General features: G+C 47.0%; 1 protein-coding gene and 1 pseudogene across 2 annotated transcripts; both read right to left on the minus strand.

Annotated features, from left to right (window-relative positions):
• Positions 1-5,095: 5,095 nt before the first annotated feature.
• On the minus strand, positions 5,096-27,958 carry GFRA3 (GDNF family receptor alpha 3). 2 transcript variants are annotated; one of them, XM_005557893.4, is made up of 8 exons: positions 27,556-27,958; positions 17,753-18,040; positions 12,789-12,881; positions 10,874-11,186; positions 6,775-6,878; positions 6,479-6,613; positions 6,000-6,088; positions 5,096-5,772 (listed from the first exon to the last, which is right to left on the minus strand). In XM_005557893.4, exons 1-8 carry the CDS (start codon positions 27,659-27,661, stop codon positions 5,683-5,685), a joined length of 1,218 nt encoding a protein of 405 aa, XP_005557950.2. In that variant the 5' UTR covers positions 27,662-27,958; the 3' UTR covers positions 5,096-5,682. The 2 variants fall into 2 exon arrangements, with proteins under 2 accessions (XP_005557950.2, XP_065402873.1); XM_065546801.2 differs by lacking the exon at positions 6,000-6,088 and having other exon boundaries at positions 5,635-5,772.
• Positions 20,400-21,371, minus strand: LOC123574043 (ubiquitin-ribosomal protein eS31 fusion protein-like; annotated as a pseudogene).

Genomic DNA, 27,958 nt, shown 5'->3' on the forward strand with positions numbered 1-27,958 from the left:
CTCTCAATTGCTTTCAGCTCAAAATGTTCCTTATGCCAAAATGACATATTCTGCAGTAGCATATTCTGATCCCCTTCACTTCCCTTACTCTTCGACTGCCAGGACCGGAAATCTAGCAGGCCCCACAGTAGCAAGGTCTTTTCTATAGCCATAAAGAACCTCCACTCAGATCTAGCTCCCAGGGTGGTTCTCAGACCCAGAGGAGTCACAGCATGTGACCCGGGTTCCTACATTCCACCCCTTCAGGGCATCTAAGAAGGAAACACAGAGAAGATACTCCTATGCCTGGGAGGAAGCCACTGAAGCAGCAAAGCCAGAGCGCTGGTGACTGTTAAGATCCACCCCAATTCCCTAACAAGAGTCCATGTTTTGGGGCGTGCTGCGGAGTGGCACTGCCTTCTCTGACAGCTGCCCTCCACTGACAAGTCTGGGATCAGGATCCCGTAATTACTCTAGTAATAAATGTCCCTAGGCTTTCTTTACCCAGCTAATAGGCCTGGGATGGAAACTTGATCCGGAAAAGCCAATCTAGAACCTGAGCCCAGACAATCTGATTTCCTCTCTGTGAATTTGGAATTGGCATGGGAGATGGGAGATCAGGTAGCTACAGCCATTGGACCTAGAAGGCCATGCAGAGGAAGTAGGTCTGCAGAGAGAAGGTAGTAGATGGTCCAAGATGTCTAGGGCTTCAAGGGACAGTTCCTGACTCACCACTTCCAGCTTCCTCAAAGCCTGGCTGAAATTCTTGGAATTGGGTTGCATGATACTCCCCTTTTGCTAAGTAATTCCAATGTTTCTGTTCCTGGGAGTCAAAAGACCAGACTAGGATGCTGACTTTCTCAGTCAAAAGACTCAGTCTGCCTTCATGACTTGTACAAAGTCCCTCAGGGCCTATGCAATAGGCCCAGAGCTTCAGCTCCTAGCCTGGAATTCAGACCTTGAATAGCAAGTCTCCCAGGGGCAGCCTTACCCAGAATTGAGCCCACAGTTGGAGAGAATCAGCCCTATCATCTCATCACTGTTTCAGGGCAGAGAACAGAATACATGGTACCTACAGGTGTACCCTCTCAGATGTATATAATAATGATAGCTGCTGTTTACTGAGTGTCCATCCTGTATCAGGCACCATGCTGAGTGTCATAATTTCCAGTCTTCAAAACAACCTGGCTGGGTAAGGTGGCTCATGCCTGTAATCTCAGCACTGGGAGGCCAAGGTGGGCGGATCACCTGAGGTCAGGAGTTTGCGACTAGCCTGGCCAACATGATGAAACCGCGTCTCTACTGAAAATACAAAAAAATCAGCCAGGCATTGTGGCCTGTGCCTGTAATCCCAGCTACTTGGGAGGCTGAGGCAGGAGAACCATTTGAACTTGTGAGGCAGAGGTTGCAGTGAGCCAAGATCATGCCACTGCACTCCAACCTGGGCAACACAGTGAGACTCTGTCTCAAAAAAAAAAAAAAAAAAGGTTGGGCGCAGTGGGCTCATGCCCATAATCCCAGCACTTTGGGAGACTGAGGCAGGTGGATCATGAGGTCACGAGTTTGAGACCAGCCTGGCCAATATGGTGAAACCTCATCTCTACTAAGAATACAAAAATTAGCTGGGTGTGGTAGCGCATGCCTGTAGTCCCAGCTGCTTGGGAGGCTAAGGCAAGAGAATTGCTTGAACCCAGGAGGTGGAAGTTGCAGTGAGCTGAGATTGTGCCACTGCACTCCAGTCTGGGCAACAAGAGCAAAACTCTGCCTCCAAAAAAAAAAAAAAAAACCTGAGTTAGTATTTTTACCAATATCTAAATTAAATACACATGGAGATCAAAATAAGCATAAATGACTCATGCTTATAAGCTTTTAGAGAAATAGGAAGCCAAAAAATTGCCAACCCAAACTATTACAACTGATATCAGCATTATTTCATATTGCCAATTAGTCTTTTGGCTGAAATTAATTTGCTTTACTAAAAACAAAGCAAAACAAAGACTGCAACTTGTTAAGTTATGTATTCTATTGGCATCCTCACTCTAGGTGAGGAAACAGTGGCTCAGAAATGTGAACAACGTTTTCTGAGGTCAAATAGCTGAGTGTGATAATCAACCAGGCTAACTGAAGAATCCCAACAACCGAAACTTAGGGTCCAGTTGCCAGACCTGGGCTGCTTCTTCATTAAAGCCATGGCTCATGACTTGACAGGGACAGATTTTTTTTTTTTTTTTTTTTTTTGAGATGGAGTCTCGCCCTATCGCCCAGGCTGGAATGCAATGGAGCAATCTCGGCTCACTGTAAACTCTGCCTCCCGGATTCAAGCGATTCTCCTGCTTCAGCCTCCTGAATAGCTGGGATTGCAGGTGTCCGCCACCACATGCAGCTAATTTTTGTATTTTTAGTAGAGATAGGGTTTCACCATGTTGACCAGGCTGGTCTCAAACTCCTGACTTCAGGTGATCCACCTGCCTTGGCCTCCCCAAGTGTTGGGATTACAGGCGTGAGCCACTGTGCCCAGCCCAGATCTTATCTCCTGCAAAAATACTCAAGACCTGGGACAAGACAAGTGCTTATTAAAGGTTTGTTGAATGAATGAATGAATGAATGAATGAATGAATGAATGAATGAATTTGGAGATAGTTGTTTAGGAGATAGTCTGATCCACCCCAACCATGGAGAGACTCATAATTTAGCACTCTCCATTTACCACTGCTACCAAAAGCCCTTCCTACCTTGTTGCCCAGAAGCTAGTATAATGGCATTAACCACCCCAGACAGCCATGACACCATTAAAAGCTTCAGTTCAGCCACTGCACCCTGACCCAGGATCTTGGCTCTGGTCCCTGGGCTGGAAATGTGGTCTGGTTGTTTACCAGAAATTTGGGCCTTCTTCAGAGAAAAGCATACATGACCTATTAGTCTAATTCAAGTACTCAGCAAGAAATGACTACACCATTCACACCCCCAGCCCCAGGTTAATGAAGCCAGGGCAAATGGAGAGGACTTGACTGCTCAGAGATCTTCCTGGGAGGGGAAGAAGGAAGGTCAACTCAGTGTCCCACTGGAGTTTTCAGGGAGGCAGCCTGGCTGAGCATTTCCTGGGGCTGTGCAGGCTACGGGAATACGAAATGTATATAGAGAGACTTACAGATTCCACCCACCACTCTGGCAGCTTTGTGTACATCCTACCCACAGTCACCTCCCTCGCTGCCTTAAACTTGGCTCAGAGAAGAATGGGAAGACAACCAAATATCCATCAACACAGAACTGGTTAAATAAACTATGCATGTATGAATATGCATTCATATAAGTTCATGTCATGCAGATGATAAATAGAATGATACAGCTCAACTCTACTCACGGATGCTGAATGATGTCTGTGACTTGCACTTTGCTATCCAGTGTGTGACCCCACTTATGTAACATTACACATGCCCATAGATTCTCAAGGTCACAGATATGCAAGGAGCAGTCTGGACACTTGACAGTGCGAGCTTAAAGATTTTGCTTTCTTCTTTAGAATTGTCTGTAATGTCCAAATTCTCTACAAAAACACATAATTGTTAACTTTTGTGAGTTTTTACTGTGTGTCAGCTACAATGCTTTTACATGGATTATCTCATTCCTCATGAGGTGGGTGCCATGATTTTCCATGTTACAGGTATGGATAGTGAGGCCCAGTGAGGCTAAGCCCAAGGTCACATATTAACAGCTTGTGATTCACAAACTCAAATGTTGCTGGAGGATTAAACGAATTAATGGATGTATTTGCACACAGTTAATGCGCAGTAGTACTTGGCACACAATATGGGCTCCAAAAATGAGGATTATCATAATTAGGGCCAGGCACGGGGGCTCCCGCCTATAATCCCAGCACTTTGGGAGACTGAGGCGGGTGGATCACCTGAGGTCAGGAGTTCGAGACCAGGCTGGCCAACATAATGAAACTGTGTCTCTACTAAAAATACAAAAAATTAGCCTGGTGTGGTGGTGTGAGCCTGTAATCCCAGTTGCTTGGGAGGCTGAGGCAGGAGAATCGCTTGAACCTGAGAGACAGAGGTTGCAGTGAGCCAAGATCATGCCACTGCACTCCAGCCTGGGTGACAGAGCAAGACTGTCTCAAAAAAAAAAAAAAAAGAAAAGGATTATCGTAATTATTATATATCACTTGTCATACTGCACTGCTCTTATGGACTGTTGTCTGCTTCCCTGCTCTGGTGTGTAAAAGGTTTGAACATAGGATCTGAGTCCTTTTATCCTGGAATCTCTTGCACACAAAACAGTGTCTTGCAGAGTCAGCATTCATCAGATGCTTATTGAAAGAGTGAGTGAATCAATTAATAGACAGATGTCCAGAGCTCTATAAATACATTCTTCCAACTATTATACTTTGCATGGGTGGGTGTGTCCTTATCCCAATAGGATTACAAATTCCCTGAGATCAAGAACAATCTCTGGGCCAGGCATGCTGGCTCACACCTGTAATCCCAGCACTTTGGCAGGCTGAGGCGGGCAGATCACCTGAAGTCAGGAGTTCGAGACCAGTCTGGCCAATATGGTGAAACTCATCTCTAATAAAAATACAAAAATTGGCTGGGCATGGTGGCACACGCTTGTAGTCCCAGCTGCTTGGGAGGCTGAGGCAGAAGAATTGCTTGAACCTGGGAGGAGGAGGTTGCAGTGAGCCAAGATCGCACCACTGCACTCCAGACTGGGCGACAGATCAAGACTTTGAGTCAAAAAAAAAAAGAGAGAGAGAAGAAAAGAACCAATCTGTCTTTTCCTCTGGCCCCCATTATGATCTGGAGCAGGCCAATAACCCAAGCAGGTGTTCAATAAATGGTGTGGTTGACTAAGAATCCCCATCTGTGGCAGATCCCAGGCAGTATCCGAGAAATGGCTGGAGCTGGGACAGATCCCGGGTCCACAGCCTCACATAAGCTATTTTTAATTACAACACCATGTCAAGAACACAGAGAGGCTAGGAGATATACCTGAAATCATATAGCAGTTGGTGGTAGGGTTGCTGTGTCTCATCACCTGGTCTGTGTTCTTTCATTAACACCCTAGTTCTACAGATATTCAAAATTTGAGAAAATGGAAAAAGAGCAAAATCTTAAGTCAAAGGTTTAATCATGATCTAAGAGCCCAGAGGGACTTTAGGACAATAATAGGAATAAAGCAAGGCCCATAGGCTCCAGCTCCTGATGCCCAGATGTTCTGCAGGATCCGGGGACAGGGCAGTGCAGGCAGTAGGTTTCCATCCACCATTCGGAGGAGGAGATGAGTGGGCAGGAACCTTCCTCACAAAGGATAATGTCTTTCTAGGCTACCTCAGAACACCCAGTCCTGCCTACCCTAACCCTAACCTGGAATGCAATAGAGAATGGCTAACTTATTAGATTCTGGTGATCCTGGTAGTCAAGAGGAAGGGCTTAGAAAGGGGCTTGGTGGAGCTGGTCACCACCGGATGATATGGCTAAATTGTGGTCACCAAGGAGGGGCAGCATGAATCAGAAGTGGAGACGGGGTGGAGGGAATGAGGACCAGACCGATAAGGATCTGGAGGTCATAACCGTTAGCTTCTCCTGTGCCCTCATCTGTGCACTGCACCTCTTTCTGCTGCTGTCCTTTCCTAACACCTTGTGGGCTGCAAGTCTGGCTGGATGTGGTGGAGGGGAAGAGGGCCCTAGGGAAGTCCAGCTACCATAGGCTCAGGAGCAGAATCAAGGGAAGCGTGCAGGAGAAAAGAGAGGGCGCCCAGGGTTTTGACCTCAGAGCACGGTTTTCATTCTGTGAAAGAAATGGAATAGAGTTATCTCAGGGGATTTTCTTCAACCCCTTCACTACCTCAGCCTCAGTCAAGAGGTATTCTCCTTCCCCTGAGGTATCTAGTAGAGGTCTCTATATTCATGGCAATGAGGAGGTCAGCCCCCCACCTCTATCCCTTTGTCTGCCTAATTTGGGTTTTCCCCAGCTGGCCCAGTAAAGTCTGAGGGGTGTAACAGAGGAGGCCCTACCTGGTGTGCCATCACAGCAAAGGTAGGGTGTGGCCAGTCCTGGTAGAAGAGCTGGCTGTGAAAACGCATCTTAGCTGCAATGGCCTCCGCTGAAGAGAGGAGAGAAGGCTTATTGGAAGGGTATAGGGGCAGGAGATTTCTCAGGCTCCCAAGGAAGGAAAGGGAATGCCACGGGGACCCTGGGCGATAGGGGAGCAAGTGGGTGGGAGGTGGAAGTAGGATACTCTCTCATTCTACTTGTTTCTTGAGCTGGAGATGTTCCTGGGTTCCAGACAGGTTGAACAGGCAGCGTGGGAGGTTTCTCAGGGAGTGGGAGACAGAAGAAAGGCCCGGGCTGCGGCAATGAAAGCCTATGCTAGGAGCTGCTCTGTCTGGTGGAGATGGATGGAACCAGCCTGGGCCACAGAGTTGACCCTTTTCCTTCTCTTGAGTCCAGCTGACTCAGCCCCGGGGGCTGGGAGCAAGTACAGCACACTCACTGAGGCAAGGGTTGTGGGAGAAGAACCCTTCCAGCTGTTCACACTCCTCCTGCAGGTTGCCACTGCCTCGACAGGTGCAGCTTAAGGCAACACTGGTGTTGACATTGCTGACAAAGTTGGGGGTCATGGCAGTCCCTGTGGAGTGAAGAGGGAAAGGGTAGTCAGGGCCTAGGCTAACCCTAACTTTAGCTCCCACCTTATTCCACCCATGACAGGATCACATCCTTTATCTCCAGAGCATTCTTACCCTCAGGCCTAGCCAACATGGGGTTCCCTACACATGCCCCCAGCCTCACCAATCAGCCCCAGGTATGCTCGTAGACATCTGGACTGTTCTGTTGCACAAGTTCCTAGGATGTCCATGGGATGGCAGTGGGTCTGGAAATCCACCAGGCGTGATCTGGAAGAAGGGAAATTTCTTTCTTGTTTTTTTTTTGAGATGGTATCTCGCTCTTTCTTGCCCAGGCTGGAGTGCAGTGGCTCAATCTTGGCTCACTGTAACCTACGCCTCTCAGGTTCAAGTGATTCTCCTGCCTCAGCCTCCCGAGTAGCTGGGACTACAGATGCGTGCCACCACACCTGGCTAATTTTTTATTTTTAGTAGAAATGGGGTTTCACCATGTTGGCCAGGCTGGTCTCAAACTCCTGACCTCAGGTGACCCAACTGCCTTGGCCTCCCAAAGTGCTGGGATTACAGGTGTGAGCCACTGCACTCAGCCAGGAAAATTTCAAGAGTCACCCTTGAGGGTCCGGCCTGTGGCCTTCTCCCTCATGTCCCATTAGCTTGGAATGCCCATTGTCGTGTCAAATCCTCCTCTGCCTTCAGAGCCTGGCCCAGGACCTCTACCTCTGTGAAGTGTGCCCCTGTCACAATTAAATGTACCATTCCTCGGAACCCACAGCATTTCACTCTGAGTTTGGGCTCCACGATCCCTACTTATGAGATCTCAGATAGTTTCTTTAACCTCAGTTTCTTCAACTATAAAATAGAGATGACAGCAGCACTACCTCGTGGATTTTTGTGAGGATGAAGCAAGAGAATGCATAAGCCAGGCGTAGCGGCTCACGCCTGTAATCCCAGCTACTTGGGAGGCTGAGGTGGGAGAATCAGTTGAGCTCAGGAGTTGGAGACCACCCTGAGCAACATAGCAAGACCCTGTTAAGAAAGAAAAGAAAGAAAGAAAGAAAGAGAGAGAGACAGAGAGAGAGAGAGAGAGAGATAAAGAAAGAAAGGAAGAAAGAAAGAAAGAAAGATAGAAAGAAAGAAAGAAAGAAAGAAAGAAAGAGAGAGAGAAAGAAAGAAAGAAAGGAAGGAAGAAAGGAAGGAAGGAAAGAAAGGAAGAAAGGAGGGAGGGATGCAGGAAGGAAGGAAAGGAGGGAGGGAGGGAGGGAGGGAAAGGAAAGGAAAGAAAGAGAGAAGAGAAGAGAAGGAGACAGGAAGGAAGGAAGGGGAAAAAGAGAGAGGAAGGAAAAAAGGAAGGAAGGAGAGAAGAAGAGACAGAGAGAGGAAAGAAGAAAGGAAGGAAGGAAAGAAGGAAAGAAGGAAGGAAGGAAGGAAGGAAGGAGGGAAGGATCGATCTACCTTATTGGGGTTCTTGTGAGGTTTAGATGAATTAATACTTAAAACAGTATCTAGCCCATAGTAAGTATTTAGTTATTCAATAAATGTTAGTATTATGATTATTAAGAGCCCTGACTATAAGATAGTTTACAGATGAGGAAAGTGGTAGTCTCAGAGGTTAAGTAACTTGCCCAAGGTTACAAAGAACTAAGTAGGAGAACCAAGTTGCAAACCAAGGTTATTGTCAACAAATGTCACTTGAATGAATGATAGCTTCAATTTTGTGAGTGTTTTATCCTGAGAAGACACAGGAAAGCCAGATCAGAATTTCAAATTTCCTGAAGAGAATATTTATCAAATCTATCAAATACCTTACAAATCTCCCATGTCCTTTGATCTGGCCATGGCACTAGTAGCAGCACATCCTAAGTAATAATTACATTAGTGCACAAAGATTAAACAGTAAGAGTTGGACAAGCATGGTGGCTCATGCCTATAATCCCAGCATTTTGGGAGGCTGAAGTGGGCTGATCACTTGAGCTCAGGAGTTCAACACTGGCCTGGCCAATGTGGCAAAACCCCATCCCTACTGAAAATACAAAAATTAGCTGGGCACTGTGGTGTGCACTTATAGTCCCAGCCTACTCAGGAGGCTGAGGCAGGAGAATTGCTTGAACCCAGGAGATGGAAGTTGCAGTGAGCACTGCCCTCCAGCCTGGGTGATAGAGCAAGACTCTGTCTCAAAAAAAAAAAAAAAAAAAAAAAAAAAGAAGGAAAAAAAAGAACCAACCTGGCTGGACGCGGTGGCTCACACCTATAATCCCAGTACTTTAGGAGGCCAAGGCGGGCAGATCACCTGAGGCCAGGAGTTCGAGACTAGCCTGGCTAGCACAGAGAAACCCCATCCCTATTGAAAATACAAAAAAAAAAAAAAATTAGCTGGGCATGGTGGCGGGCGCCTGTAATCCCAGCTACTCGGGAGGCTGAAGGGGGAGTATCCCTTGAACCCAGGAGGAGGAGGCTGTAGTGAGCCGAGATCGCACCACTGCACTCCAGCCTGGGCAACAAAATGAGACTCCATCTTAAAAACAAAACAAAACAAAACAAAAAACAACCTAAATATCTAGTAATAGAGGAATGGTTACATAAAGTGTAGGGCATCCATACATAAAATATACTGCAGGCATTTAAAAATCAAGTTCTTGGCTGGGCATGGTGACTCACACCCATAATCCTAGCACTTCAGGAGGCCGAGGCAGGCTGATAACAAGGTCAGGAGTTCAAGACCAGCCTGGCCAACATAGTGAAACCCCATCTCTACTAAAAATACAAAAATTAGCTGGGCATGGTGGCACAAGCCTGTAGTCCTAGCTACTCGAGAGGCTGAGGCAGGAGAATCGCTTGAACCTGGGAGAAAGAGGTTGCAGTGAGCCGAGATCGTGCCACTGCACTCCAGCCTGGGTGACAGAGGGGGACTCTGTCTCAAAAAAAAAAAAAAAAAGAGGCTGGACGCAGTGGCTCAAGCCTGTAATCGCAGCACTTTGGGAGGACGAGACTGGCGGATCACGAGGTCAGGAGATCAAGACCATCCTGGCTAACACAGTGAAACCCCGTCTCTACTAAAAAATAGAAAAAAACTAGCTGGGCAAGGTGGCGGGCGCCTGTAGTCCCCAGCTACTCAGGTGGCCGAGGCAGGAGAATGGCGTGAACCCCGGAGGCGGAGCTTGCAGTGAGCTGAGATCTGGCCACTGCACTCCAGCCTGGGCGACAGAGCGAGACTCCGTCTCAAAAAAAAAAAAAAAAAAAAGGAAACAAAAAGAAAAAAAAGAAAAAAGTTCTTAAAGGACAGTAAGTGAAAAAATAAGCACTACCATTTATTGAGCACTTACTCTTCACCAGTACTCTACACCACTCTATATAAATTATGTAATTTGGCCGGGCGCGGTGGCTCAAGCCTGTAATCCCAGCACTTTGGGAGGCCGAGACGGGCGGATCACGAGGTCAGGAGATCGAGACCATCCTGGCTAATATGGTGAAACCCCGTCTCTACTAAAAAATACAAAAAACTAGCCGGGCGAGGTGGTGGGCGCCTGTAGTCCCAGCTACTCGGGAGGCTGAGGCAGGAGAATGGCGTAAACCCGGGAGGCGGAGCTTGCAGTGAGCTGAGATCCGGCCACTGCACTCCAGCCTGGGCGACAAAGCGAGACTCCGTCTCAAAAAAAAATAAATAAATAAATAAATAAAAAATAAATTATGTAATTTAACTCTCACCAGAATCCCATGAGGTCTGCATTATTATCCCAGTTTTTACAGGAGACTAAATGGAACCTTAGGTTTAGTGATTGAATTTTTAAGTTAAGTGATGTGCTCAAGATCGCAGAGACCCAGGATTTAAATTCACACCTGTCTGACTTCAGATCCCCTCTTACCACTACCCCACACCACCTCCACGGAAAAATGCTCATGAGATATGTGCCATAAGAGAAAAAAGGTAAGGCACAAATATATTCCCAGAATGTCTACTTTTGTTATCTGGATAGAAAAATGACTGGAAGGAAATGCTTCCCAAAGTATGATAGATTATCTTCAGGTGATAGAATTTTGAATATTTTAAAATACATTTTTATATTTCCTGAGATTTTACAGCAAAGAAAAAAAAACATATTCTTTTTGAGAAAAGACTTTCACAAAATATCCAGTGTAGCTACTTGGTAAAGCAGCCAGTGGGTCCACGGTTCCCTGGGAGGGTCAGACCCTGCTCAGCACAGGAACATGGCCAGGAAGGAGTGGCCTGTGCCACATCCCTGCCCACCCTGTCTTCCCAAACCACACACCTGCAAAGCGGGTCGGAGAAGCAGAGGCGCCGCAGCTCCAGGCAGTTGGGGGCCACAGGTGGCAGCGCGCAGCTGGGGGCGATGGTGTTGCGCCGGCGCTCCCCGCAGCCCCGGTCGTTGGGGGCACATGGGCACAGTAGCAGGCCTTGCGCATGAGGTTCGGCGGCCTTCTCGAAGAAAGTGAGCAGCTGCCTGAGGCAGACGTGGCGCTGGCAGTGGGGCCCAGAGCACGCCTCCCCATAGGCCTTGCGCAGCCGGTCACACTTGTCATTTAGAGTACACAGCATGGCAAACTTGAGGCAGAGGTCTGAGTCTGGGGGGAAAGGGCACGGAGTCACGGGGCTGGGCCCTCTGCATGCCTGCAGCCCAGGCTCCATAGGAACCCCGGAAAACCCCTGATTTGACAAGGAAGGTAGTGGATATAGGAGGAAAAGAAAGCCTGTCCTGAATAAACCCACTCCTAATCCAGGGCTTCCCCTCTCCCCACAAACTCTGCCTGCTCTTCTGAAGCCTTCCCCATCCTACTCCTCTTTTTTTTTTTTTTAGACGGAGTTTTGCTCTTGTTGCCCAGGCTGGAGTGCAGTGGCGAGATCTCAGCTCACTGCAACCTCCGCCTCCTGGGTTCAAGCAATTCTCCTGCCTCAGCCTCCCCAGTAGCTGGGATTACAGGCACGCGCCACGACGCCCGGCTAATTTTTTTGTATTTTTAGTAGAAACGGGGTTTCATCATGTTAGCCAGGCTGGTCTTGAACTCCCGACCTCAGGAGATCTGCCCGCCTTGGCCTCCCAAAGTGCTGGGATTACAGGCATGAGCCACCGTGCCCGGCCCAACTCCTCATCTTGACTAGGTAAAATAATAAGAATAATCACTATCATCATCTATATGCATTGAACACCCACTTATCTAGAATTCAAGCGGCCAGAAAGCTCAGAAAACCATACCTCTTTCCTCAGTGCTGCGCTGTGAGAGCTGAAGGTAGAAAAGATAACCCAGAGTACCTGCAACATTCTGAAGCACTTTCAAAACTGTCCAAAACAGATGCAGCCAAATTCTAGTTGAGGCTTCTGGTTTGGTTTTGGCTTCATCTGCACCTATCCTGTTCCATTTTAATGTCACCTGCCCATCTTTCATTTATTGATCCATGTATACTCTGTTCCCCATACTCTGAATCTTGGGAAATTATGGTGATATTTCTATTAACAGAATATTCCAGCAGCCATAGTAATCAAGTAATTGCAACAGGTTATTTGCTAAGCTTGTCACTAAGAGTTTTTCATGCATGAAACTCTGTGCCTTTTTCTCAAAATTCTAATTCTAATGATAAAAAACTGACTATACAGCAAAGCTCACATCTTTCTCAAAAAGCATGTGTGTATGTTTTTCCTCAATTAACTCATAGTCTCACTTTCCTGAAAAACATGCATCACAGTCCTTGCCAGACTGATGGCTCCCCACCCTGAGTCACCCCGTGCAGAGTCACACTCTCTTTTCCTGCCCAACACCTCGCCCATCCCATTAGAATGGTTGAAAACAGCAATTTCCTATTCTTCAGGGACAAAAAGGCTACTTTCCCAGCTGCCTTGAATGCAAGTAAATACTCCATTTCAGCACAATTTTTCCTGGGGCTGCTGCCACTCCCACCACACCCTTTGCAGGGGCCCGCCTTGTAGAAACAGGGAGCCCTAATGGGCTCTCTTCAACAGCCTCCCTAATAACTGCTGTCCTTTGGAGACACCTGTGAGACCAGACCATGCCCCAGAGCTCACACTTCCAGCCTGACACAGTCTTCCTTAGTCACCTGGTAGGCTAGAAACTTTCCCCTTATAAGGCCCCCAACTTGTGCCCCTCCCCAGTCACCCTTCCTCCAGGGTCCAGCCCCAGCCTCTGGTTCCCGAGCCTAATTGCCCTCCACACCTGGTTTGAGCATGTTCAGTTTGCTGAGATTCATTTTCCAGGGTTTGCTGGTCACTGTGTCTTCATAGGGGGAGACATCCAGCTCATAGTTACCTAGAGACAAGGCGGGGAGCACCAGAATGCTGAGGATCAGGGTGGGGTAGGTGGGAGGGGCTGAAGCTGCTGGCTCAGACCTCAAAGCCCTGTGGAGAAAAGGAAAAGCACAGCCTCTACCTAACCAGCTGCAAGCTGTGCAGAGACGAGAAAAATGCAGGGCCATAAGGTATAGGCTGGGCTCCACCAATAAACTATAAGAATAATAAGAGCTACCATTTGTTGAGCACACTGTGTGCTGAGCACCACGGTATAAGTGAGATAAATAAATATGCTGAGCACTATCGCACTTATCAGCACACAGTGTAGGGAGGCAAGAGGATTCAGGGAGAAGCCTCTGAGGAAGTTCGGAAAGAGAAGTGATTAGGATGAGGAGTAGAAAACAGGGAACAAGGAGTGTGGCAAACTGTATTATTGTTTCCAATTATTTGTTCCCCACCCTTTGGGAGGATTATACTTCCCCACCTGTTACCATGTAACTTTCACACTCCCTGTGAGAGGCGTACACTTCCTCACCCCACTGCTGGCAGGCTTGGCCATGTGACTTGCTCTGGCCTGTGGATTGTGAGCTGAAGTGATGTAAATCACATCTGAGCAGAAGCTTTAAGACCCTCACGTGGTTCTGCTGCTACTCTTTCTCCTCTACCAGCCTGGATCCTCCAGTGAAGAAGACAAGCAGAACAGAGACAAGGCCAACTCATAGAAGCCTCCAGCAGATGTGTAACATGAGCAAGAAATACATTTTTGTTGTTGAAAGCCAGAGATTTGGGAACTGGTTGTTACAACAGCATAACCTAGCAAATTCTTACTAAAAATGCAATGGGGTGCCAGGTGCGGTGGCTCACAGCTGTAATCCTAGCACTTTGGGATGCCTAGGCGGGTGGATCACCTGAGGTCAGGAGTTCAAGACCAGCCTGGTCAACATGGTGAAACCCCATCTCTACTGAAAATATAAAAATTAGCCAGGCGCGGTGGCTCATGCCTGTAATCCAAGCACTTTGGTAGGCTGAAGTGGGAGGATCACGAGGTCAGGAGATCGAGACCATCCTGGCTAACAGTGTAACCCCATCTCCACTAAAAATACAAAAAATTAGCCGGGTGTGGTGGCGGGTGACTGTAGTCCCAGCTACTCGGGAGGCTGAGGCAGGTGAATGGCGTGAACCTGGGAGGTGGAGCTTGCAGTGAGCCAAGATCATGCCACTGCACTCCAGCCTGGGCAACAGAGTGAGACTCCGTCTCAAAAAAAAAAAAAAAAAAAATGTGTTGGGCATGGTGGCGCATGCCTGTAATCCCAGCTACCCAGGAGGCTGAGGTGGGAGAATCACTTGAACCCAGGAGGCAGAGACTGCAGTGAGCCACGACCATGCCACTGCACTCCAGCCTGGGCGACAGAGTGAGGCTCCATCTTACAAAAAAAAAATGCAACTGGGAGGCTGAGGTGGGAATATTCCTTGAGCCCAGGAGCCCAAGATCAGCCTGGGAAACACAGCAGGACTTCATCTCTACAAAAAATTTTAAAATTAGCTGGGTCCGGTAGCACACACATGTAGTCCCAGCTACTCGGAAGGCTGAGGTGGGAGGACCACTTGAGCTCAGGAGGTGGAGGCTGCAGTGAGCTATGAATGTGCCACTGCACTCCAGCCTGGGTGACACGTGAGACTCCGACTAAAAAAACAGCAAAAATAAAATGCAATTGGTACCTAGAAGTGGAGTGCTACAGAAATAAAATAATATAATGTGTGTCATTGGTTTTGGTACTGGGCAGTAGGTGGTAAAGAAGCTGTTACTGGGGGCTAGAAAGATGGCAGTCTTCATTATGCAGTGGCAAAGCATCTGGTAAAATTGTTGCCTGTGATAACTGGGAAGATTATATGCTGAATGAGCTTGTACTGTTAGGGGAAACTGAGAAGCAGTTTACTAGTATGTCTTGATTGCTATTGGCTGCATTTGGCAAGGTACTACAAGACATAAGCTCAGAAAAGAATTGGCCAGTTCCCAAATGTGGAGGAAAAGATAATCTAGAAATTTCAGGACTTGTAGGATTAAGAAATGCAACTGTGCTGGGCGTGGTGACTCACACCTGTAATTCCAGCATTTTGGGAGGCTGAGGCGGGCAGATCACAAGGTCAGGAGTTTGAGACCAGCTTGACCAACATGGTGAAACCCTCTCTCTACTAAAAATACAAAAATTAGCTGGGCATGGTGGCAGGTGCCAGCTACTCAGAAGCCTGAGGCAGGAGAATCGCTTAAACCTGGGAGGCAGAGGTTGCAGTGAGCCGAGATCAAGCCACTGCACTCCAGCCAGGGCAACAGAGCAAGACTCTGTTTCAAAAAAAGAAAAGAAAAGAAAAGAAATGCCACTGTTTCTCGTATTCATAAGGTAAAAGATAAAACATTAAAAAAAATGCTTTGAGTGATAAGGCTGATTACAACTCAGCCTTGGGGGAAAGACCAAATGAGTTATGTGGCTATCATACTGTTTGTGGAGATCTTTCAGTTGATTAAGATGGTTCCAATAAGTCCTGCCAGTTGGACAAATGTACTCAGTGAAAAAAGACTAAAGTAGTGGCTCTTCCACAGAAGCCTGATAAGGGCTAGGTGCTTCTAATTAGGTGTAGAAAAAGAGGCATGTCTTGAATTGTGGGAAAGGCCACAGGCACATGAGATGATAGAAATCAAAGACATAAGCAGCAATTATGTTTTCAGAGAGTTGTACTACAAAGAGCTACCAGTGTAGATTAAAAGAGACTGTGACTATTTGAGACTTAAAATGGCCCAACATTTCTCAGGCAGGAAGCAGGCTGAGAATGCGGCTCAGTCCCCAGGTAGACTGTAGTCCCTAATGCCCTTTTCAAATGTGGTCAAAGAGAAAACTGAAAGAGGAAGGACCTTTCCAGAGGGCTGAGCCAAGAGCTGTGGAAAACAATGGACAGGGCAACTACTCCTGTAGAGCAAAAACAGGGCCTTATTAAAGAGCAATCCCTATTCCCAGGGAAGAGGGTCCTTACAACATTTGTGTAGCAGGATCTCAGAATTGCTATGAATCAATGTCTGCTGTGTGTCTCTCATTTATTTATTTATTTATTTATTTATTTATTTGAGACAGGGTCTCGCTCTGTCACCCAGGCTGGAGCGCAGTGGTGTGATCATGGCTCACTGCAGACTCAAAATCCTGGGCTCAAGTGATCCTCCCACCTCAGCCTCCCGAGTAGCTGGGACCACAGTTGTACACCACCACACTCAGCTAATTTATTTATCTTTTTGTAGTGATGGGAGCTCACTACGTTGTCCAGGCTGGTCTCAAACTCCTGGGCTTTAGGGATACTCCCGCCTTGGCCTCCCAAGGTGCTGAAGTTACAGGTGTGAGTCACCACACCTAGATGCCCATTCCTCCCCTTTCTGACAATGTTTGTTGTGGTTATCCTGACCCTGTTCCTTTATTGTGTGGTGAGTACATATAGAAAGCAGATGACTTGTCTTTTTAGTTCATAAGTTTTTAGATCAAGAGGAGCCACATCCAGACCCAATTTGAAAACTATCATGAGATCCTAGACTTGAAGCCTGATGTCATGTTTGTTTGTTTGCTTGTTTTTTCGAGACAGAGTCTCACCCTGTCGCCCAGGCTGGAGTGCAGTAGTGCAATCTCCACTCACTGAAACCTCTGCTTCTCCGGTTCAAGTGATTCTCCTGCCTCAGCTTCCCAAATAGCCTGCGATTACAGGCGCCCACCACCACGCCCAGCTAATTTTTTGTATTTTTAGTAGAGATGAGGTTTCACCATGTTGGCCAAGTTGATCTTAAACTCCTGAATGCAAGTGATCTGCCTTCCTTGGCCCACAAAGTGCTCGGATTACAGGTGTGAGCCACTGTGCCCGGCCTGATGTCATGTTTGAACAGAGCTCTTAGGGCATCTTTCATGGAAAATAGGTGGATGTATTTTACTTGCAGAAGGGAAGTAAATGAATACTTGACAATGATAGATTGTATTATTGTTTCCAATCATTCTTTGCCTTCCCTGTAAGATTGTATATCCTCATTTATTGCCATGAGATTTTTGGTATCTCCCTGTGGGAGAAGTACAATTCTCAATCCAGTGATGTGAGGCTTGGCCATGTGACTTGCTCTCTGAATGAAATGTAAGCAGATGTAGTGTATATAAGATCTGAGCAGAAACTTTAAAAATCATCATGTGGTTCTACCAATGCTCATTTCCTCCTGCCACGAGAAGGGAACATCCCAGACAGAGGCTGCACCGTGAGCCTGGATCCCAGAATGAATAAGACCCATGGAAGAGCCAATACAGAACATGAGCAAGAATTAAACCTTTGTTTTGCAAGTTGCTGTTTTGTTACAGCAACATAGTCCGGTAAAAGCTGACTAATAAGGGTCCTATGGAAAGAGTGACAGGCAGCTCCTCTTTGGCTCTTTCTGTGCCTTCTCTCTCTTACATCTCCTGGCTGGTTAATGAGTATTCTTTCTGTTAAAGGCTGGACCAAGATGTTACCTCCCCATTTCTCTGAACTTGGTATTTGGAGCCTATTTATGGGTTAAGACTCTTTTCTCCCATCTACTGTCCATACCATCTGTTCCAGGAACTCCCCAGGTTGGGCCTCAGCCTGGTTCACAGCTCTGCTAAGTGGGAACTGACATGTTGCCAGGTAAGAAAGGGGGAAGTAGGGAGAAGAGAGGGCAGTGTTATGGGGCCCCAAGGAGATCCTGGTATTATCCCCCCACCTTTTCTGATGTCAAATGCAGAGCTTCATTATCCTCCTCATCAGAATCTACCACGTGGCCCATATCCTGCAAGATTAAAAAACAACCCCCTAGAGCCATCTTCCCCAGCTTAGCCCACTCTATAATGGGAGCCTCACCAAGGCTGCGGGCACGGTGAACGGTCCAATAGATGTCCAAGCAGGCAACCTGGTTCTTCATGCGCCGGTGGCACATGCAGCCTATCAGAGAGCTGTTCCTGAGTTGCTGTGCTGCCTCCAGGCAGTCCGCAGGGACTGAAGGCTCCTCTGAGGGCAGTGGGGTGCTTATGCTAGAGGTGCAGGAATCCAGGTGGTGGTAGGCAGCACTGCAAATGGGATCAGCCTGGCACTTCCTCCTGGCCTGGAGACAGCTGTTCATGAGCCGACTTTCTGTGGGAAGGGGGTCTCCTGTAAAGGGAGATACCAGGTGAGGCTCACATAAGGTTAGAGTAGCTGTCTGGGAATACCAAGTCACGAGGTTGGAAGATGGATACTCCTGATGAAACTTTGTGAAAGTCTTAGGGTAGCACAAAAGGCTTTTAGGAATAAGCGTGGAGAGAGAGAGAAGCCCAGCAGGACTAGATAGTCTGCAGCTGCCACAGTCCAAACAGAACAGACCAGGTCCAACAATAGGGGTTTGCAGAGAGGCTGCTCAGCCTTCAGGGAGGCAAAGGGGATAGTTGTTTGAAGGCGAGCCTGATGACCCTGACAGGCACAGAGGAAGGGGGCCCCGGCAGAGCCATGCCATGGGCAGGGCTAGTATCAGAACCAGAGAGTTGAGAATGGACAAGGGAGTGCTAAATGGCAGTCAGCAATAACTTTGAGTCTCCCATTAAAAGTCATTTAAAAATACCGGAAGGTGGAAACTGGCTGGGGTTGGGGTAGAGAGCTAATTCCAGAAGGAAAGAAAGGGTACACCAACCCTGTCTCTTACTCAGAAATACCAAGATTCCTCCACAGCCTGGAAGGAATCCCCTGCATCCTAGGATTTAGGGTGCTCAACATGGGGTAATAGAACATCATCATCTCCCTAGCTGTTCAAAGATAGAAATCTAGAAGAATTTTTTTTTTTTTTTTTTTTTTTTTTTTGAGACAGAGTTTCACCCTTGTTGCCCTGGTTGGAGTACAATGGCATGATCTTGGCTCAACACAACCTCCGCCTCCCAGGTTCAAGCAATTCTCCTGCCTCAGCCTCCCAAGTAGCTGGAATTACAGGCATGCATTATCACACACCCAGCTAATTTTATATTTTTAGTAGAGACAGGGTTTCTCCATGTTGGTCAGGCTGGTCTCAAACTCCTGACCTTGGGTGATCCTCCCACCTTGGCCTCCCAAAGTGCTGGGATTACAGGTGTGAGCCACCGCACCTTAATTCATCTCTTCCTTTCACAGCCTGTGTTCAATCCAACAAGTCCTGTCAACTTCACAACACATCTGGAATCTGCCCACTTTTCTCCATGGGTGTCACTACCTCCTTAGATCAAGCCACCATCAACTTTTCTCCTTCTTCCCTCGTCCTTTCTTCTCCTTCTCTTCTCCTTCTTTTTCTTTTTCTTTTTTAAATAGGGTCTTGCTCTATGTCCCAGGCTGGAGTGCAGTAGCACTGCAGCTCACTGCAGCCTTGACCTCCTGGGTTCAAGCAATCCTCCTACCTCAGCCTCCTGAGTAGTTGGGACTGCAGGCACATGCCACCACACCTGGCTAATTTTTGTATTTTTAGTAGAGATCGGTTTTCATCACATTGGCCAGGCTGGTCCTGAACTTCTGACCTCAGGTGATCTGCCTGCCTTGGCCTCCCAAAGTGCTGGGATTACAGGAATGAGCCACCGCACCCAGCCAGTACCTCATTGTTCTTTATGGATGAATAATATTTCATTATATCGATATCCTACATTTTGTTTATCTATTCTTCAGTTCATGGACACTTGGGTTGCTTCCGCCTTTTGGTTATTGTGAATAGCGCTTTGATGAGCATTTCATGTACAAGTATTTGTTTGAACACCTGTTTTTTGTTCTTTGGGATACATACCTAGGGGTGGAATTGCTGGGTCATACGGTAATTCTATGTTTAACTTTTTGAGGAACCGCCAAATTGTTTTTCACAGAAGCTGCACCATTTTACATTCCCATCAGCAATGTATGAGGATTCTAGTTTCTATACATACTGCCAACTCTTGTTATTTCCCATTAAAAAAATTATAACCATCCTTGTGAGCATGAAGTGGTATCTCATTGAGGTTTTCATTTGCATTTCCCTAATGACTAAGGGAGCATATATGTTCCCTTATGTGTACAAATGTTGAGCATATTTTTATGTGCTTGTTAGCCATTTGTACACCTTCCTTGGTAATAAACTTTTTGTTGAGGTGTAACACAGAAAAGTACATGAATCAAAAATGTATAGCTCAATGGATTTCACAAATTGAATATACTTGAGTAGCCAGAATCCAGATAAAGGATAGAACATTACCAGTACCCCTGAAGCCCTCTTCTAGTCACTGTGCTCCCAAGTAAACCAGTATCTTCATTTCTTTTTATATTTTTTTCTTTTCTTTTTTTTTTTTTTTTGAGACAGAGTCAGGCTGGAGTACAGTGATGCGATCTCAGCTCACTGCAACCTCTGCCTCCTGGGTTCAAGCGATCCTCCTGCCTCAGCCTCCCAAGTAGCTGGGACTACAGGCACCCACCACAATGCCCAGTTAATTTTTGTATTTTTAGTAAAGAAAGGGTTTAACCATGTTGCCCAGGCTGGTCTTGAACTCCTAACCTCAAGTGATTCACCCGCCTTGGCCTTCCAAAGTGCTGGGATTAAAAGTGTGAGCCACTGCACTCAGCCTGTCTTCATTTCTTTTACTTGTCTTCTGGTTTGCTGAAGCAATAGGTCAGACATTTGCCACAATAGTGTCTGTCAGAGTGGTTGGTCATAAACACTCCAGCACCACATTCACCTGAAGGGCACTCCTGACGAAGGTGACTATTTTTGCTATTCTCATCCACCTTATGGTATTTCAGGACAGCCAGCTTCACCTTCTTTCTTTTATGCTTTTTTTTCCCTTTTTTTTTTTTGAGACCAGGTCTTACTCTGTTGTCCAGGTTGGAGTGCAGTGGCATGATCTCAGCTCTCTGCAATTTCCGCCTCCTGGGTTCAAGTGATTCACCTTCCTCAGCCACCCAAGTAGCTGGGATTACAGGCACGTACCACCACACCGAGCTGGGTTTTGTAATTTTAGTAGAGAGGTGGTTTCACCATGTTGGCCAGGCTGGACTCGAACTCCTGGCCTCAAGCGATCCATCCACCTCGGCCTTCCAAAGTGCTGGGATTATAGTCATGAGCCACAGTGTCCGGCCTATTCTTTTTGGGAGTAGTGTAAGACTTCTTCCTTTTCTCAGGACCACCACGAAGTCTCAACACAAGACAAGTGGACTCCTTTTGAATGTTATAGTCAGACAAAGCACATCCGTCTTCCAGTTGCTTGCCAGCAAAGATCAGTCTTTACTACTGGTCAGGAGAAATTCCTTCCTTATCCTGGATCTTGGCTTTTACATTTCCTTGTATTCAAGGGTTCAACCTCAAGAGCGATGGCTTTCTCCATAAAGGGTGTTATGAAAATCTGCATTTTGGTGGTGACTCCACTGCAGATGGTGGATCAAAAAGGTAGTAACTTTATCTCTAACATCAGAGATTAGTTTTGCCCCAGTACAGCCAACTAATCTTCAGCAAAGCAAACAAAAACATAAAGTGGGGAAAGAACACCCTTTTCAACAAATGGTACTGGGATAATTGGCTAGCCACATGTAGGAGAATGAAACTGGGTCCTCATCTCTCATCTTATACAAAAATCAACTCAAGATGGATTAAGAACTTAAATCTGGCCACCACACCTGTAATCCCAGCACTTTGGGAGGCCAAGGTGGGTGGATTACCTGAGGTCAGGAGTTCGAGACCAGCCTAACCAGCATGGTGAAACACCGCCTCTATTAAAAATACAAAAATTAGCTGGGTGTGGTGGGCGGGGGGGCGCCTGTAATACGAGCTACTCAGGAGGCCGAGGCAGGAGAATTGCTTGAACCCAGGAGGCAGAGGTTGCAGTGAGCCGAGATCATGCCACTGCACTCCAGCCTGGGCAACAGGGTGAGACTCCATCTGAAAAAAAAAAAAAAAGAAGAACTTAAATCTAAGACCTGAAACTATAACAATTCTAGAAGATAACATTGGAAAAATCCTTCTAGACCTTGACTTAGGCAAGGATTTCATGACCAAGAACCCAAAAGCAAATGCAAAAAAAAAAAAAGATGAATAACTGGTACTTAATTAAACTAAAGAGCTTCTACACAGCAAAAGGAACAGTCAGCAGAGTAAACAGACAACCCACAGAGTGGGAGAAAATTTTCACAATCTATACATCTGACAAAGGACTAATATTCAGAATCTACAACAAACTCAAACAAATCAGCAAGAAAAAAACAATCGGCCGGGCGCGGTTGCTCAAGCTGGTAATCGCAGCACTTTGGGAGGCCAAGGCGGGCGGATCATGAGGTCAGGAGATCAAGACCATCCCGACTAACATGGTGAAACCCCATCTCTACTAAAACTACAAAAAATTAGCTGGGTGTGGTGGCGAACGCCTGTAGTCCCAGCTACTCCGGAGGCTGAGGCAGGAGAATGGTGTGAACCCAGGAGGCGGAGCTTGCAGTGAGCTGAGATCACGCCACTGCACTCCAGCCTGGGCGACAGAGCAAGACTCCATCTCAAAAAAAAGAAAAAGAAAAAAACAAACAATCCCATCAAAAAGTGGGCTAAGGACATGAATAGACAATTCTCAAAAGAAGATATACGAATAGCCAACATATGAAAAATTGCTCAACATCATTCATGATCAGTAAAATGCAAATCAAATCCACAATGTGATAGCACTTTACTCCTTCAAGAATGGCCATAATCAAAAAATCAAAAAACAGTAGATGTTGGCACGGATGCAGTGATCAGGGAACTACTGATCTACACTGCTGGTGGGAATGTAAACTGGTACAGTCACTGAGGAAAACAGTCTGGAGATTCCTTAAAGAGCTAAAAGTAGGCTGGGCATGGTGGCTTACACCTGTAATCCCAGCACTTTGGGAGGTTGAGGTGGGCAGATCACCTGAGGTCAGGAGTTCGAGACCAGCCCGGCCAACACTGCAAAACTCCATCTCTACTAAAAATACAAAAATTAGCTGGGTATGGTGGCAGTCACCTGTAATCTCAGCTACTCGAGAGGCTGAGGCTGGAGAATCACTTGAACCCAGGAAGCAGAGGTTTCAGTGAGATGAGATCAAGTCATTGCACTGCAGCCTAGGGGACAAGAGCGAAACTCTGGAAAAAAAAAAAAAGCCAGATGCAGTGGCTCACACCTGTAATCCAAGCACTTTGGGAAGCCGAGGCCGGCAGATCACAAGGTCAAGAGATCGAGACCGTCCTGGCCAACAGGGTGAAACCCGATCTCTACTACAAATACAAAAATTAGCTGGGTGTGGTGGCATGTGCCTATAGTCCCAGCTACTCAGGAGGCTGAAGCAGGAGAATTGCTTGAACCCGGGAGGCGGAGGTTGCAGTGAGCCGAGACTGTGCCACTGCACTCTAGCCTGGCAACAGAGCGAGACTCCATCTCAAAAAAAAAAAAAAAAAAAAAAGTAGAACTACCATGTGATCCAGCAATCCCACTACTGGGTGTCTACCCAGAGGAAAAGAAGTCATTACACAAAAAAAGATACTTGCACACTCATGTTTATAGCAGCACAATCTGCAATTGCAAAATCATAGAACCAACCCAAATGCCCATCAATAAATGAGTGGATACAGAAATTGTGATACAATAGAATACTATTCAGCCATAAAAAGGAATTAATTGGCCGGGTGCTGTAGCTCACGCCTGTAATCCCAGAACTTTGGGAGGCCGAGATGGGCAGATCATGAGGTCAGGAGATCGAGACCATCCTGGCTAATATGGTGAAACCCCATCTCCACTAAAAATACAAAAAAAAATTAGCCAGGTGTGGTGGCGGGCACCTGTAGACCCAGCTACTTGGGAGGCTGAGGCAGGAGACTGGCGTGAACCCGGGAGGCAGAGCTTGCAGAGAGCCAAGATCACACCACTGCACTCCAGCCTGGGTGACCCCATCTCAAAAAAAAAAAAAAAAAAAAAAAAGGAAAGGAATGAATTAACAGCATTCGCAGCAACCTAGATGAGATTGGAGACTATTATTCTAAGTGAAGTAACTCAGGAATGGAAAACCAAACATCGTATATTCTCACTGATATGTGGGAGATAAGCTATGAGGATGCAAAGGCATAAGAATGATACAATGGACTTGGGGACTTGGGGGGAAGCATGGCGGGGGGAAGGGATAAAAGACTACAAATAGGGTGCGGTATATACTTCTCGGGTGATGGGTGCACCAAAATCTCACGAATCAGCACTAAAGAACTTATTCATGTAACCAAACGCCACCTGTATGTACCCCAGTAACCTACGGAAAAGAAAAAGTATATCAGAATTTCTCTAGGAAATATGTATTTCCAAAAAGCATATTTGATAATTTTACATGTAGAAGATGAAAGAAAAAGCTTTTGAGATTTCAAAAAGTATTTAAGGAAGGTATGATATTTTATATATTTACCAAAAGGGAACATGGATTTAAAAAGATTGAGGAATTTCTACAAGTTTATGATGTTACTTCCAGTAGGTAGGTACCCAATAAGTGGTAAGTACACAAAGTAGCAGATTCAAGTCCTATTGCTGTAACTGGACTATAATTTTTTTTTTTTTGAGATGGAGTTTTGCTCCTGTTACCCAGGAATTTCTCCATGTTGGTCAGGCTGGCCTCGAACTCCCGACCTCAGGTGATCTGCCCGCCTCGGCCTCAACAAAGTGCTGGGATTACAAGTGTGAGCCACTGCGCCTGGCTGTACATATTTAACTGTACTAACTATTGAGTTGTAAACATTTTCAAAAGAAAACAATTTCTTAGTTGACACTACCAAGTTTGAGCAGTGATGGATTTAGGGGCATTCATCTCAACAAAGAACTTCGGGGCCACATTAAATTTCATCTCAACAAGCTGGAACTTGTGTTTCCTGGATTGTGAAACAGGACTTGATCCAGGGCAAAGGTCATAATTTGATCCAGTGTCCAAATGTGGTTTTTTTTTTAGTCAGCAAAGTTCTGTTCCTTTTTCTCTTTTCTTTTCTTTACTTTTCTTTTCTTTCTTTTAATCTCTGTCACCCAGACTGGAGTGCAGTGGTACAATCGCCACTCATTGCAGCCTGCAGCCTCAACTTCCCAGGCTCAAGTGAATTCTCCCACCTCAGCCTCCCAAGTAGCTGGGACTGCATGCATGTACTACCATGCCCAGCTAATTTTTGTATCTTTTGTAGAGATGGGCTTTCATCATGTTGCCCAGGCTGGTCTCGAACTCCCGAGCTCAAGCAATTCACCTACCTTGGCCTCCCAAAATGCTGGGATTATAGGCGTGAGCTAAAATGCCCGGCAGTATTTTCTTTTTCTGTTTGTGTGTGTGTGTGTGTGTGTGTGTGTGTGTGTGTGTGTGTTTTGGTTTTTTTGTTTTTTGGGGTTTTGTTTTGCACGTTCACAGTATTTTCTTTTCTTTTTTTTTTTTTTCTTTTTTTTTTGAGATGGAGTCTCGCTCTGTCGCCCAGGCTGGAGTGCAGTGGCGCTATCTCGGCTGCCTGCAAGCTCTGCCTCAGCCTCCTGAGTAGCTGGGACTACAGGCACCCACCACCACGCCCGGCTAATTTTTTCTATTTTTTAGTAGAGACAGGATTTCACTGTGTTAGCCAGGATGGTCTCAATCTCCTGACCTCGTGATCTGCCCATCTCGGCCTCCCAAAGTGCTGGGATTATAGGTGTGAGCCACCGCACCCGGCCAGTATTTTCTTAAAGTTGTAATTAGTGGCCAACATTTAAAAATCAGATTTTAGGCTGGGTGCGGTGACGCACACCTATAATTTCAGCACTTTGGGAGGCCAAGGTGAGCAGATTGTTTGAGCCCAGTATTCAAGATCAGCCTGGGCATCAGAGATGGCAAAAACCAGTCTCTACAAAAAATACAAAAATTAACCAGGTGTGGTGGCACTCTCCTTCAGACCAGCTACTGGGGAGGCTGAGGCAGAAGGATCGCTTGAGTATGGGAGGTCGAGGCTGCAGTGAACTGGAATCACACCACTGAACTCCAGCCTAGGTGACAGATTGATACCCTGTCTCAAAAAAAAAAAAAATCAGATTTCAAAGAAAACTATTAATTTCCAATTTGTCTTGAAAAATGGAAACACTTGGGCCCACATGTAACAGGTGGAGTTGAGTAATGACTGCCCCCTTCTGACAAGTCATACCTTTTCCAGCTTGTTATAGTCCATACCACTCTCCACCTCCTCATTTATGCAGCCACTGCCACGTCTATTTCATATTGATTTGTTAGCAACCTGGTTTTGTAACTTTGTTTTCTGCTTCTTGGCTCATCAGAGAATGAGTAGCTACAGAAGGGGTCAGATCAGGCTATGCCTTAGGGCACAAGATCCTCATTTGTTTCTCATCAATGAGGCCCACAGCTCAGGTACCCATTTTATAGATTGGTGAACAAAGAAAAGTAATGTGCATCAGGGGATGTAGCAAGTCAAGACTGAGTCAAGGCTAGAACCCAGGACTCTAGCCTCCTCTCTACTTCAGAAGGATTTTCAGTACATGACACCACTTCCCTACGAATCGGAGGTCTCCTATATGCTTGGCTTTTAGCAGGCCCTGAGCAGTGGTATTTTCCACCCCCAAAGCCCTCTGTTGGTCTGTGCTCTTGAAGAGCACTTGGCTCTACATGGCACCTCCTAGATGACTGTTTTATGGATTTTCAATGAGGCCACTTAACCAGAAGTCATTGCTGTCAAGTATTACTGTGGAAAATAGATCTGTCACCAACACTGGATCATTTAATGAGAAAGGTGTTTAATGTTTTCCCCTGATCCTGACATGCAGCCATAACCTTTAGGATTAGTGAAATTTCCTAGGCAGTCAAATCAGACTGGTGATGTCTTGCTGCCCTGACTTACTGATGTTGGCAGGTGGACAGACCAGGGTTTTCCCTCCTTCCTTCCATCTCTCTCTCAAGGCAGCATTTCTACAGCAGTGCCTTGTGGACTGAGGTCTCAGGGCAGTGTGGTGGTCTCTCTGTCTTAGGAGTCCCTTCATTAAGTCTCTTAATAAGATTCCACACACCCATACCACTCACGAAGGCCATGAGCCTTCCAGGGATCTCGGATCCCACACTGTTCTTCCTTGGGGGAGTGGCCTGTTTCTAAGACCAGGCCTTGAACTACATCCACAAAACATCTATTGTGGATTATTTATTATCCAAGGGGCAAGTCACTGTGTTAGACGGCTTCCGAGCCCTGCTATTATAGAAGGTCATGAAACAAGTCAGTTCTAACAAACTTCTTTTTCTTCACCTGTACCTAGTTTCTTCCTCAGTCCTTAAAGCAGATGGAAGCGTTAAAGCCCACGTGGAGCAAATGACACTGTTTCTGATTCTCCCCGCCTCCTAGAGACGCTGTCTTGGTAATGACCTGGCTGTGGGTTGTTCTGTGACTGTGTAGACCTACTTCAAAAGAGGGAAGGGGCGAGGGGGAAAGGAGCGAGGAGGAGATGCTTGGGTGACTAGGCCATTGCTGGCACTCAGTCTACCTCAGTTCGCACACTGTGTTAGGTGTGACCTCAGCCCCTTGCAGGCACCCTGCGCTTCCTGCTCCAGTTCCCCTGGCTCGGCTCGGATGCACCGGGAGGCTGCTGCGCCCTCTCCGGGCAGGTGCCCCGGGCTTCGCCTACACCTCACCTCCCCCTCCCCCTGCACCCCCGGCCGGTGCGCGCTCCGACACTCACCGGCTGCGAGAGGCAGCGGCGACGGCGGCAGCAGCAGCAGCAGCAGCAGCAACAGCAACATCAGGACTACGGGCGGCAGCGGTCGCGGGCTCGGGGGGCGCACCATGGCGAGCTGTGGGCGCCGGGCTCCGCGCTCCCCTTGCTCCTCCGCTGGAGCTCTGTGAGCGGGGCTCCCCCGGCCGGCGCCTCCCACCCCCGCCTCCCGCCCTCCCGCGCGACGCACACACTTTCCCACCAGGGTCCTGGGCGCCGCCCTCCAACTCCGAAGCGCGCGACCGCACCACGCCCCTCCAGCGCTAGACCGAGGGACGAAGCGGGTCGGGGCGAGGGAGGGCCGGCGCCCCGGGAGCCGCCGGGCTGGCGCGGAAGAGGTTGCTCTTCCGAGGCGGCCCACCTTCCGTCT

This window comes from Macaca fascicularis, chromosome 6, assembly GCF_037993035.2.
Source record: "Macaca fascicularis isolate 582-1 chromosome 6, T2T-MFA8v1.1".
Classification (NCBI taxonomy): domain Eukaryota; kingdom Metazoa; phylum Chordata; class Mammalia; order Primates; family Cercopithecidae; genus Macaca; species Macaca fascicularis.

Coding starts and splice junctions, on each gene's coding strand:
- GFRA3 (XM_005557893.4), bottom strand. CDS start 27,661: ATGGTGCGCCCCCCGAGCCCGCGACCGCTGCCGCCCGTAGTCCTGATG. Junction 6,879..10,873: donor TTCTCCGACCCGCTTTGCAG/GTGTGTGGTTTG, acceptor CCCTTCTTCCAG/ATCACGCCTGGTGGATTTCC. Junction 6,089..6,478: donor CTCCCACAACCCTTGCCTCA/GTGAGTGTGCTG, acceptor TCCTCTCTTCAG/CGGAGGCCATTGCAGCTAAG.